General features: G+C 37.8%; 1 protein-coding gene across 1 annotated transcript in view; it reads right to left on the bottom strand.

Annotated features, from left to right (window-relative positions):
- The window catches only part of EYS (eyes shut homolog), an 822,863-nt gene that overhangs the window by 438,011 nt on the left and 370,410 nt on the right, over positions 1-14,442 (bottom strand). Inside the window, exons 27-28 of the mRNA XM_065682611.1 lie at positions 2,693-2,864; positions 2,099-2,177 (exon numbers count right to left, since the gene is read on the bottom strand). Of these exons, the coding sequence (XP_065538683.1) occupies positions 2,099-2,177; positions 2,693-2,864 (251 nt within the window). The remainder of the gene's footprint in view (positions 1-2,098; positions 2,178-2,692; positions 2,865-14,442) is intronic.

Genomic DNA, 14,442 nt, shown 5'->3' with positions numbered 1-14,442 from the left:
AGCACTCCATGGGCTGCAGTTCTTTTTAGGGAATATCCACATGTGGCGTAGGGTCCTTCATGGGCTGCAACATGGGTCTGGCATGGTCCTCTCCATGGACATGCTTCACCATGGTTCTCTCCATGGGCTGTAGGGGAATCTCTGCTCCAGCACCTAGAGCACCTTCACCCTCTCCTTCTTCACTGACCTTGGTGTCTGCTGGTTTTTTTTCCTCACACTTTCTTTCCTCACTCCTCCCTGCTGGGCAGTGTTTTTTACCCTTTCTTAAATATGTTTCCATAGGGGTGCCACCGTACTGGGGGAGGGACTCAGCTGTGTCTTGCAGTGGGTCCACTGGAGCTGACTAGAACAGGCTGTGTCCAGCACAGGGCGGCCCTGGCCAGTCTGCAGCCTCCCTTCTGAACAAAATCTTGGCACCTACACACAATGCCGCTGCATGGCCCTTAATATGAAGATATTTATCTTCAAGGGAAGACAATATTGAAGTATATTTACCTGGATTGATCCCTGATTATTCTTTTAAACAATGGGACTTGCTGCTGTTAGTCTAGAGCAAAACAATTATAGAGCATGAGCCTACCATGATTATCCAGATGTGTACACATGTACACAGTCAGACAGCCCTGTTAATCACTGTAAGACTTGCATAGGCATGGTATCTGAGCAGGATGAATGCAGTGTTAGAACCCTTAAAAGTATGACACCTGCATTACAGTCTAATCTGGGAATTGCACTGCATGGAAATAGAATGAATATCAAAAAATATAGCCATCACTCTGACAGACTTATCTGTCAAATATGTATGTATACTGTTTCTTTCTATGAGTTTCTAATCTATGCATTTTCAAACACTTCAGCATGAAAGATGGTTATCTTTTGAATATGATTTTATGCAGTTGTCTACAGATCATTTAATCTCTCATTCTCTTAAAATGGAGTAAAGTGTAAATCATGGATGTTGCTAGACAAAATATTACCCAAACGTATTTTGTATTAGCATTGGCAACAGATGATAGTCATACAGATTTGCAGTATCATGATGCGCACTCTTTTGAGCTGAATTACTTGTTTTCTGACTTTTTCTTTCTTAAAGGTAGTTGGAAGATAATATTCCAGCTAGTTTTACTCCTTGTGTGAGACTGTAATACATTTTCAAAAGAAAAGTTATAGATCTGAAGTATTTTTAATACTTTTAGCTATATATAAAAATCATGAAAGGTTCTTGCATGCATACATAAGTTAAAAAGAAGTTTAGATAACATTTTGGAATGTGTTTTTGACAATTCAGAAGCACAATAATAAAAGCCAGATAGCACAAAGGGAGGCAGATCTCAAGATAGACTTTTTCATGAAAGAAAATACATTTCAAAAGATTAAATCCCAAGATCTTATTAAACTTTTTGGCACAAAATCTTAAAAAGTCCAAACAAATGTGATACTTCCCCCAAAGTGTGGCCAACATTTAAAGGGCTGTTCCTTGCTATACCAGATGTCATCTTCTACAATTTGTTTTGGTGACCTCAGGAATTTTCATGGCACAGACTCACATATACAGATGCCCTCTTATACACTGCCATTCCCCATGATAAAGCAAAAATATTCTTGAATTTAAGAGGAGGAAGTGGGCAGTGTATTTTGTATGCTACCATTCTGTATCATAGAATTGTACAGTTACCTGGATTTTGAAAATTTAAACACCAGTCATGCCTACTTTTCACTGCAGCACATTGCACCTTGAGTTTGACTATCCAAATATACAATTAAGCTACAGCAAATGGGGCTTGCAATGTAAATTAGGTAGTTATGCCATCCATGCTGAACTGAGTGATAAATGATTTTCAAGTAATGTTGGCTTATCTTGCTGCGGCTTTCCACATTTATCACTCACACTCCACTTTTAAATATTTTTCTCAATGATCTTTTCTAAAGCATTTAATGTAAGTAATAAATAATGAACTTTTCAGAATGATTTGAAACAACTGTATTTGTCATGCATTTTCAATAAACTGACTGGTTCAGAAGTTACTTAAATGAAAAATTAGTTTCAAGCAGCATATTACCCTTTCCCCTATGATTAAAATAAAATTTGAAAACATACATTAATATTTATCTCACATCTTGAGCTGGTCCATCCTGATTCACAAGAGCATTGATATCCATCAATGAGATCTATACATCTGAAATACAAAATAGTGTTATTCAGATGAAGCTATGTAATTCTAGATTCAGCACTAGTAGTATCATTCCATACATTTTCAAGCAATGGTCTGATGTAACCTACTGAAATCCATAGAACTTAGTTTTAATAATGGGGCTTAAATGCATGTGTTATGGGTGCTGAGGAGTTTTATAAGGATTCTGATTGCTGTATTCAAAGATGTCTTCCCATTTCAATCTGTTGGCATGTAACAGCTGAAGATTTATTTTTAAGTATATTAAACACTAATCCACTCATACTGAAAACTGGTTTATGCTAATGAATAAAAATGAAAGAGAAACTGAGATAATAAAACAGTGTATTACATTAGCTTAAGCAAGCAATATCTATCATCTTTAAGTTGCTAGTACTCTTATTTTATGGAAGAACATAATTAAGAGTATATTTATCAACCTTCCCATATCACTAAATCTTAAATATTGCTAGTTAGGTACATTATCTTGGAGATGGTATTAGTTAAGTAAAGATAGCCACCTTCCATGAAGACAAGGATCTGGCATGCATTCATTAACATTGATCTCGCAGTTTGTTCCAATGAAACCTCTTCTACAGTGACACTTATAAAAACTGATATCGTCAATGCAACTTCCATTGTTGAGGCAAGGAGTAGACATGCATTCATCTATATTTACTTCACATCTATCACCTGTGTGAAAAACAGAAGATGTGAATAAGCTTTAAATTTTAAACTCAAACCAGTTTATTTATTGTTTAGATAGTTCACTATATTCATCAATAAAGAATATCCCACTAGAATTACCTATAGGTGCAAATGCCAAAAAGAATGGTTACACTGCCATACATTACAATGATAACATCTATAATTTGGCAAGGCAAGAAGGCTTTGAGGGTCAACTTGCAAGCAAAATAGTTAAATGGAGAATCTGAAATTTCAAGAGCATCCTGGTTTTGGCTGTAACAGTTATTTTTCTTCCTAGTAGCTGGTGCTTCCTTACACAGTTATTAGAAAGATGAAAAGCACAGGTTTCTAATCAGAGAAACAGAGAATTAAAATTATACGTGTCTTGGTATTGATCTAATGGTTAAAACTTATTTTATCAAAATAAAATGAAAATGCAATACACAAAATTCTTTTAAATCTTTTTTAAGACATTCATTATGAAAGATATCATAGAATCATAGAATAGTTAGGGTTGGAAAGGACCTCAAGATCATCTAGTTCCAACCCCCCTGCCATGGGCAGGGACACCTCACACTAAACCATCCCACACAAGGCTTCATCCAACCTGGACTTGAACACCGCCAGGGATAGAGCACTCACAACCTCCCTGGGCAACCCATTCCAGTGTCTCACCACCCTAACAGGAAAGAATTTCCTCCTTATATCCAATCTAAACTTCCCCTGTTTAAGTCTGAACCCGTTACCCCTTCTCCTGTCACTACAGTCCCTGACAAAGAGTCCCTCTCCAGCATCCCTATAGGCCCCCTTCAGATACTGGAAGGCTGCTATGAGGTCTCCACACAGCCTTCTCTTCTCCAGGCTGAACAGACCCAACTTCCTCAGCCTATCTTCATACAGGAGGTGCTCCAGTCCCCTGATCATCCCCGTGGCCCTCCTCTGGACTTGTTCCAACAGTTCCATGTCCTTTTTATGTTGAGGACACCAGAACTGCACACAATACTCCAAGTGAGGTCTCCCAAGAGCAGAGTAGAGGGGCAGGATCACCTCCTTCGACCTGCTGGTCACGCTCCTTTTGATGCAGCCCAGGATACGGTTGGCTTTCTGGGCTGCGAGCGCACACTGCCGGCTCATGTTCATTTTCGCATTGTCCAACACCCCCAAGTCCTTCTCTGCAGGGCCGCTCTGAATCCCTTCTTTGCCCAATCTGTAGCTGTGCCTGGGATTGCTCCGACCCAGGTGTAGGACCTTGCACTTGTCATGGTTGAACTTCATAAGGTTGGCATCAGCCCACCTTACAAGCGTGTCAAGGTCCCTCTGGATGGCATCCCTTCCCTCCAGCATATCAACCGGACCACAGAGCTTGGTGTCATCGGCAAACTTGCTGAGGGCGCACTCAATCCCACTGTCCATGTCAGCGATGAAGATGTTAAACAAGACTGGTCCCAACACCGATCCCTGATGCACTTTTCTTCTTGTAATTTTCCTACAAATAAGGACCACTCATCTTCCATCTAAACATCTCAAAGTAATTTAGAAAATACTAATTGACAACCAACACGTTCGTAGGTCTCTCTGTAGGCAGCTACTGCCCACTGATTGGTAGGCAGCTAAGCCCCACACAGCTGCTGGTTTCCACCCCACCATGGGATGGGTGAGATGAACAAAAGGCTAAAAGTGAGAAAACTGGTAGGTTGAGATAAAGAGAGTTTAATAGATAAAGCAAAGGCCACACACGCAAGCAAGGCAAAGCAAGGAATTCATTCACTGCTTCCCACCAGCAGGGAGGTGTTCAGCCATCCCCAGGCATGCAGGGCTCCATCACACATAAAGTACCCTCCCTTCCTTCTCGCTGTGCTGCCATTCAGCGAGACCTGGACAGGCTGGAGAGTTGGGCGGGGAGAAACTTGATGAAATTTAACAAGGGCAAGTGTAGAGTCTTGCATCTGGGGAAGAACAACCCCATGTACCAGTACAGGTTGGGGGTTGACCTGCTGGAAAGTAGTGAAGGGGAAAGGGACCTGGGGGTCCTGGTGGATAGGAGGATGACCATGAGCCAGCAATGTGCTCTTGTGGCCAAGAAGGCAAATGGCATCTTAGGATGCATTAGAAAGGGAGTGGTTAGTAGGTCAAGAGAGGTTCTCCTCCCCCTCTACTCAGCCTTGGTGAGGCCGCATCTGGAATATTGCGTCCAGTTCTGGGCCCCTCTGTTCAAGAAGGACAGGGAATTGCTTGAAGGAGTCCAGCGCAGAGCCACAAAGATGATTAAGGGAGTGGAACATCTCCCTTATGAGGAGAGGCTGAGGGAGCTGGGTCTCTTTAGCTTGCAAAAGAGGAGACTGAGGGGTGACCTCATCAATGTTTACAAATATGTGAAGGGTAGGTGTCAGGATGATGGAGCTAGGCTTTTTTCAGTGATATCCAGTGATAGGACAAGGGGCAATGGGTGTAAACTGGAACATAGGAAGTTCCACGTTAACATCAGGAAGAACTTCTTTACTGTAAGAGTGACAGAGCACTGGAACAGGTTGCCCAGGGGGGTTGTGGAGTCTCCTACACTGGAGATATTCAAGGCCCGCCTGGACAAGTTCCTGTGTGATGTACTGTAGGTTACCCTGCTCTTGCGGGGGGGTTGGACTAGATGATCTTTTTAGGTCCCTTCCAACCCTTGGGATTCTGTGATTCTGTGATTCCTTTTTCTTCCCCACAGCTTTCATTGCCGAGTATGCCGCCATATGGAACGGGACGTCCCTTTGGACAGTTGGGGTCAACTGTCCTCTCTATGTCCCTCCCAGCTTCTGGTGGATGCATGTCCAGCCTACTTTTTGTAGGGCAGTGTGAGAAGCAGAAAAGGATTTGACAATGCTCAGCAGTACCTACAACAATGATGTGTTATCAACTGTTTTCAGCACAAACCCAAAATATAGTCTCACTCAAACTACTATTGAGAAATGTAGCTAAGTCCCAGCAAAAAAATGCAGACTACATATAATGCAAGAATATTCTCCTGATTTTTTCAGGTGTGTGGGCCAGGGGAGGTGTGGAGGAGAAAAAAAGAATGCTGAAGATGACAGGTCCTCCTGTGGAGCAGACAAAGTGTCCCGAAGCCAGAAGTTACACTAGTTCCTCTGGCTCTTCATTTCAGAATAAAAATGAAAGGCATTTCTTGCCTTTCTGTAATGGAAGCACTTAAGTACTGCAGTCTCGATTCAAACTCATGTATTTTACACACAAATGTTTATAGTAAATGAAAAGTTCCTATAGCCTTTTATCATTGCTCTCCACCTGAGTACTGGCAGCTTTTTAAAGGAAGGAATTCATAGCAAGAATTACAGAGATACCATAATCTTTGTTTAGTCCATGTGTAAATATATAGCCAAAGATAAAAATCAGACATTTGCAATAAATCTATTAACGTGCTACAAATAGAACTGCATTAAGATCATGGGAAAAGTTTTTACCTAGTAAAGATTAACAATGTAAAATAAAACATCTAAGATTCTGTGCTGACATATGTGGCCTTAGCCCCAGCAGCCCTAGATGTCAAGCTCTAGTGGAAAGTGCATGACAGGAGATTGGACTTGGCAAGTACTCCCAGGAAAATGAGCGCAGGGCAGCTGCCATGAGATTTTGTATTTGACCAGATCTTAGCACAGTGGTACTTGCACTACTCTAAACTATCCATTGGTACAAATTAGAAGGCGGTTCTGAAACCTATTTATCCTTGTTACACACAACAATCCCCCATACTATGCAAGCATTCAGCAAACAGCTCTGATCAATTGTGCTCCTTAGATGCTCTCATTTAGCATCACACTCTCTGGATCACTGGTGTCTTATTTGATATCACTAGATATAAGAACTTAAAACTTTCAGAAACAGATGTTTTGTTAATATATTGCCAAAAACTACATTCAAGATGACAGAAGACAAGCTCATCTGTCCGTTATAGAAGACTGAACTATCAAAAAGGCAATTCTTGTACGTCGGCATTACGAAAGAAAATTCTTAATTGATCTTATCAAGGAATGCTTCAAAAGCATTGGCAGGCCAAAAGTACTACACAAAAATATACTTCAAGCTCACTTTACTTGCAGCTCTGGAAGTGATTATTTTTCTTGTATTTGAATGGTGAGGGCATCTCTATTCCACATGATTATAAAAAACAAGGTCATTCCATGATTATAAATATTTTGATCTTCCTAGTCCATTTAGCAAAACCTAAGAGTTTTAAAATGTGATAGTCCTGAGGTTTTCGTTTGGGTTTTTTTTTTTTTAGTAAATTAATAATTCCAAGCTTTGCTTTCATAACCAGCTACATTTTCACTCAATCATGCTTTCATTCCTACCTTTCCAATGCTACTGACTAGAAAGGGTATTAACTTCCCATTAAAATAATCTGCTCTCCTAAGAAGTTCTTCTAATTTAAAATTATTAAATTAGTGAGAGGACACGTTAATTAAATGTGTATTATTAATGTACACAGACTGCTGCTGGCTTTTGTACTATGTACTATTACTAAACCCATACAAGTTACTTTTAAAAAGTCACTTTCCTAGTAAATCACACGTTACTTAGGAAATGCAAATCTGTATTTCAAGAGTTAAAGGTCCTCAGTTCAAATTTATTAATTTGTTTTTATAGTGATATATATAGGTGTATATATATGTATATGTATATATATAAGTATAATAATTAAAAAAAGTTTTAGTGTTTTCCAGATTTTTAAGGCAGGTATTTCTCACCTTAATGTTATGTCATTTTTCTTCCTAGTGGCTGGTGCAGTGCTGTGTTTCCGCTTAGTCTGAGAACAATGCTGATAATACATGAATGTTTTAGTTGTTGCTTAGTGCTTACTCTAAACCAATCTTTTCAGTATCTCATGCTCTGTCAGTGAGGAAAGGCACAAGAAGCTGGGACGGAGCAGAGACAGGACACCTGACCCAAACTAGGGGTAATCCATACCACAGCACGTCATGCCCAGTATATAAACTGGGGGGAGTAACACAGAACAGATGGGTCACTGGTTGGGTTGGGCTGCTTATCAGTCAGCAAGTCATAAGCAATTGCATTTTGCATCACTTGTATTTTCTGAGCTTTCATATTTTTATTGTTGGTATACATTCAATTATCTCTATATTTTACTTTATTTTAGGTTATTAAACAGTTCTTTTCTCAGCCTGTGTGTTTACATTCTTTTTATACCCCTCTCCATCGTGCCTGGAGAAGAGGGAGTGGGGGGTGAACGAACAGCTGCATGGTACTGAGTTACCAGGTGGGTTTAAACCATGTCAGCTGACAGGACTAAAGGATCATTTTGACTATTAACATTGCTAAAGCTTTCCTATTAAGGGCAGATTATGGAGATATCATTACAAGGCATTTCTGTTCTTTCCGTCAGATTCAATATTTCTTGGTGGAATCAGTCTTAATTACATATCACGATATCTGTTTTTTTAAAGAAACTAAGCACAAACTTGCAGTTCTCTATCTCCCACATGTTTTTCCCTGCCTGAACATTACTTCATGAATTTTGGTTCCTGTATTTTAGATACACCTGGAGAATAAAGACCCTTTCTGACATTAAACATTGTCCTAAGCAAAGACTGCCTTGAAAGTTGATGTACGGGATTTCACAGTACTTGGACAGAAATAAAGGAAGACTACAGTGATATGTTCTTTCTGAACAATAAGGTGTGGGAGAACCGAGGTTGAGAAGAAAAAATTTATTTAAGGAGACATTATTTCAGGACTCATGCTGGTATTCCAAAAACTCATATATACAGCACAAAAAAAGAAAGAAACTATTGTGGAGTAAGAAAAAAGAAACTACAAATTGTGGAGTAAGCTGCACTATATGGATAATGTTGTTTGCAGCTGATACTAGGAATAAGGTTAATTTTCACTAATTTTAGTTCTCTATAAACTCCATGAGAAAGACCCATTTCTTTCCATTAACAATATGTAGGACTAGCTCTAGTTTGGCACTTTGTTCAGAATTTTACTTAATTAACCACTCTTCCCCCAACTCCAAGCAAATGTTTGGGCACTTAAAGGCAAATAACCTGTTAATTTAGTTTTCAAACAATTCTATGGCATTTTACTGTCATGTTCTCTTTTACTCTGTTAAATATGTTAAGTCATATCTAGTTTAATTCTTCAAGTTACAAAAAAGGAAAATTTCTTTATATAATGGACACTTTGAGTATTTTTACACAATTTGTTAATTCTGAATGTTTTTTTAAAGAAATGCTTCAATTATTCCTGTTTTTAAAGATCTCCAATTGTAAGGTGGGTTTTCATTCATTGAGCTGTTCAGGTAAAAATGTATTAAATGTAGCATAAATAAGAATCGATCAGGAATGTAAACCAGAATCTATTCAATTACAGGATGTTAATCATCTAAAGGAACTATAACTTTTCCTTTCTCAATAGATTAAGTATTATGATTATTTTAACCCTTAAATCTGTCTTTCAGAATCAACATGCCAATATATGTTAACCTCTTCAAATGAAAGGTTGTAGCCATTGAGGTATCTCAGTCAAGCTGGGTTGACCAAGTCAAACTTCATTAGGTGATTTTGGAATCTACTATTGCTATAGTGCTGAACTAATTATTATTATCTTTGTAGCAATATATTATTTTTTAAACTTTAATGTCATTTGATTTCAGGTTTATTTCCTTCAGTGGATATATTAGACCTATGCAGAGGACAAAAGACAGCAGCAATGAAAGGTAGCAGTAGGAATGAACAACATTGGATTATTTATAAAGCAGACTATTTTAAATAATAAAAACATACTGAACAGAGCTGTTCTATAAACATTTTCATTTAAATTATTTCCAAAAGAAAAATGTACTTTGTAATTTCTCACATTATAGACACAAAAAGGCTAGCAATCATTTATGACTGCAACCTAGACAGCCTGTCATACTCTTCCAATCTAACTGTCATTTATCTTGAAACCTGCTTCCTTTTTAAATTCTTGTGCAAAGTATGAAAACTTCTAATAAAAATAATCTTGCTGCACTGTAATCATTATAATACAGCATTCTGCAAAGCTGGTGTGAAAGACAGACTGTAATACCACAGAACTAGCACTTAAAACTTCACCTGTATATTGTTTCATAGCTCTGACTGTGCCAATGTGTTACTGTGATGAAGACACCTCTTGGAGCTCTGCTTTACAGACTGTACTTACCATGCTAGAAACAATGCATCCATACATCAAAGGGAAAAGCCTTCCAGTGTCTGAAGGGGGCCTATAAGGATGCTGGACAGGGACTCCTCATTAGGGGCTGTAGTGGTAGGACAAAGGGTAATGGGTTCAAACTTAAACAGGGGAAGTTTATATTAGATGTTAGGAAGAAGTTCTTTACTGTGAGGGTGGTGAGGCACTGGAATGGGTTGCCCAAGGAAGTTGTGAATACTGCATCCCTGGCATTGTTCAAGGCCAGGCTGGATGGAGCCTTGGGTGACATAGTTTTGTGTAAGTTGTCCCTGCCCATGGCAGGGGGTTTGGAACTAGATGATCTTAAGGTCCTTTCCAACCCAAACTAGTCTATGATTCTATGAAAAGTACGGCATTTGAGTGATTATTGATAGTAACAGTAACCTGGGAGCTCCACTGCACGTCAAAAGTGCTGTGAAAGGCAAGGAAATACCATAGATGTGAGAAAACAAGAGTGTGGAGTGGTAACAGTACCAGTAAGATAGAAAGGAGACAACTATTCTCTTGCTCTTTCAAATCATCCATTCATGGGAAGGATTAGTCTGTCTCTTACCTTGATAAAAACTCAACAGCCTCCTCCAATGCTTGTTTTATGTTCAACCTACTTCATTAATTGGAGCTCATTTACACATTTCCATGCTGACATCCTAATCTAGAGATTGTCACATCTTCCATCAAGACTTTAATCTTTCTAACTGTAAATCCAAACACGAAATTACACTTCGCTGTCTTTAAGGGTTTTTCTCACCAACTTCAGATCCCACCTAGAATCCCCCTCTTCTGACCACTAGGCATTTATTCTCAGCCTTCTGTTAAAACAAAATTGTAATGTTTTTGCATTTCTTCCCTCAGAAACACATCCCCCAAGCATCCGACTGAGTTTTTACAAGTTGTAGTGTACCTAATAAGGTGAAAAATCAGATACTAGACTTAATCCACTAAGTATGTCAGGACAGGAAAAGAGAAAGTTTTAAACAGTGGTGGGTCCTTCAAATTACTTACTTTTTTTAAAACTCTCTCAGTTGCAAAACTTGAGCTCCTTGAACATAAGAATGGACCATACAACAAATGCCTCTGACTTATGTGTGATCTCTGAAATACACAAGCATTCTTACCTATGCCCTCCTGAAGCTTTTATCCTACTACTAAGAAAAACAACTCTGAAGTTTTCCTACGTATTTTTACATTTTGCCTATGACTGATGAGCTCATGCATCTCTAGTCTATGCAGTGTATATAATTATTTACTTATTTTAAAATCATTCATCAATTCAGCTTCATTACATAAAGATGTACTATCTGGAAAAGAAAAATAAATGCATGGAAAAAAAAAAAACAAAACAAACCAATTGGTTATTGAAGGTATACCTGAAAATGGAAAATAAGAAAATAGAAAATTAGCACGGTATACTAATTTATATGTGATATAGGAAAAAAGTGTAGGTCCTTCTATGGCAACTGCAAATTTTATATCCAGTTGAAAAGAGCCAGAAGCGAGAGAAAAGGATATAAATCCTTTCAGAATTGCTCAGCAACACCTAGTTCTCTTGTTGAAGTCACTTTTGATATTAACTATTATGATAAGACTACTGAAAACTACTTGTGACAATTCCATGAGATGTCATCATAGATGTTAATTGAAAGATGAATTAATAGATTTATTATATGGATGTATAAAATGGACATTAAAGTATAAGCAATAATGAAGCAAATTTTGTATAGATAAAAGGATTGTATAGCATAAAGCGTAAGCAAAAAAAATACTGCTCAACTTAAACATGAGCAGAAATACAACAAACCACAGTGAAGAGCATTTTTAAGGTACAGAAAAAAAATAACTCATTTGCTAAATAATTTCAGCATGAGAGCATTAAGCCCAAGAAAACATAGAATATGAGAAATAAAAATATTTTCAAAGATGCTTACGTATCATAGAAATTGTGAATAATAATTGTAATTCTTGTGAAAAACCTACATTTGTAGATTTATTTCGTGTCCTAGTACCATACATTTGTTTTAAAATCACCATTCATCTAGCAGTTGTCCTGGTTACAGATATAACTCCAAGAAGCATGCAATAGTAAACAACTATAAATTATCAACAGAAGCTGTGGAAAAAAAAAAAATAGAATATAATAGTTAACACTGGTACTTATTTACAGTTTCAAAATCTTAATTTGGACAGACAGAAAATAAGTATTCAAATATGTACTATCTTGACAGTGATCAAGAATGATAACTGATCATTCTGAGCTGTCATTCTGCAGAAGAGAAAAAAACCAAGAAAATAATAAAGAGAAAAAAATACATCAGCTGAGCTGTCTGGGATCAGCAGTGTAAATGATAAACTGGTGTATGGAAAAACAATGTAGCAGCATCTCATAATTAAAGCAAAGACAATCTGGGATGAGCAGCAGGTGAAAAATTCAGGTATTTAACTTATTACTGGAGGACGTGGAAGATAGATCTTGAAAAAAATACATTATGTAGTAATTTCCAATAGCTATAAATTTATTTCCACAGTTTTCAAAACATCTTCTATAGTAAACACTTTTCCTGTATACATGTGTACAAAATCACATTGTAAATTAATACTTTAGTCTCCTTAGAAGACACTTTGCAGCAGAATTTGTCTTTCCTCTCTGAGAAATTAACTTTGATACAATATTCCTCAATCACCATATTCTAAATCAACCCTTTTACAAATCTAGAAATATGTTGGCTCTTAAAATAATTAACTGACTGCAAAGAACCACTACTCATTTTGTCACAGTGACATTAATCTTGTGAACAGCACAAGGTCCTTTTAACATTATTTTAGTATTGTCTCATTCAGTCTGTTATGAGTCAATAAACTAACAAAAGTTTTCTCAGTACGCTGCATGAAAAACTAGGGCTGATAAGGTTGCTGAGCTTGTTTTTGTTGATTTCCTCTTCAGAAAGATTTATTATAGCATACTGACTAATACCAAAGACGTAGGCTTTCTATTTCTATTGTATTTTGTGTCAGTAATGGATTTATTTCAAGCAATCATTTCACTTTCCTTATATTAAGTCATGTTAAATTGGTGCTGATCAGGCTGCAGAAAATTAGAGTGGTTGTAAACTATTTCGAAGTATTTTTTCTTTGTTTAGACAAGATTTGTTTTCTGTTCTGGATGGAAAAGTGAAGAGGACATTACAAGACAAGATTAGATCACAGTAATTAAGACAAACACAGATTAATACACTTGGTCTAAAACTTTGAAGATTTTTTTTTATTAAATATCAATTTGAGATTTCAGATATGCATGTATCCCTTCTGTGAACTGCATCCGCCTGTTTAAAATATAAAAGTGAATGCAAGAACCAGACATCACCTGTAGCTTGCACTGTATGTTATTCAGATGTTTGAACTCTAGACTAGAGCATATTAAGACCTCCTATAACACTCCTATTTATGTTTTAACTGACAGTCAAAATTATAAGTACTGAAAAATATTGGTATTAAAATGGTTGAAATGGTTGAACAATCCCCCCAAACCTTGACAGTATCTGACCCTTTCTACTGGTGGTGTGCCCACACTTCAAATGTCCCTGTGGGTTTAAAGTATGGCACTGCAGTTTTCTCCTCAAAACTGTAGAAGGCAGTGGAGAGAGGGGTGTTAAGATTTGCCAGCATTATGATATCTTTGCCAGGAGGACTGCAATGGACTGGGATTTCTTTCTTCTCTTTGTTTGAAGGAACATGATGTTGATACTTTCTTCTTTCCTTAATCTTGGTCTTTGCTTGGGTTTCCCTTTATAAATTTCCCTGTCACAGCCCTGTTCCTTCTGGCACCCAGCCTTCCTAGTCCCAAGCACACAATGGGCAATGGTTTGTCAGGCAGTGACTCGGGGGGAGGGTGTCACCCCTCCCCAGCAGGCACATTCCCAGAGCCAAAGTTGGAGCAGGGGAGGTAGCAGTCACTGGGCACAGTGCAAGGGTTAAACCAGCAATGCCCATCTTGGGCCATGACAAGACTGAGCCCCATGCAATGCCAGGTCAGTGTACAGCTAAGCCTCCCTCAGCTAAGGGCGCATATCATATTTACTGGATTTCAAAATTATAAAATCAAGTGATACCCAGAGATATCACAGTTTATATTCAGTTCACAGATGAATAAATTTAAAGAAAGGGATGGAGAACAAGATAAGCTGAAGACAGTGCAAGCAAAATCTATTAATTTATGTCTGAATATTGGAAAAAATCATGACAAAAGTGTCATAGTTGTCAATATTGCCAGAGGAGGTCACACTGTAGCTGGGCAAGCTGCAAATATCAAGTCAATAGTTACGACATTTTAACTTTGATTTTAAGGACACAGGTCTTA

This window comes from Lathamus discolor, chromosome 5 (genome assembly GCF_037157495.1).
Source record: "Lathamus discolor isolate bLatDis1 chromosome 5, bLatDis1.hap1, whole genome shotgun sequence".
Taxonomy (NCBI): Eukaryota; Metazoa; Chordata; class Aves; order Psittaciformes; family Psittacidae; genus Lathamus; species Lathamus discolor.
Note: the sequence above shows the minus strand (reverse complement) of the source record. Positions and strands in the feature narration are given on the sequence as shown.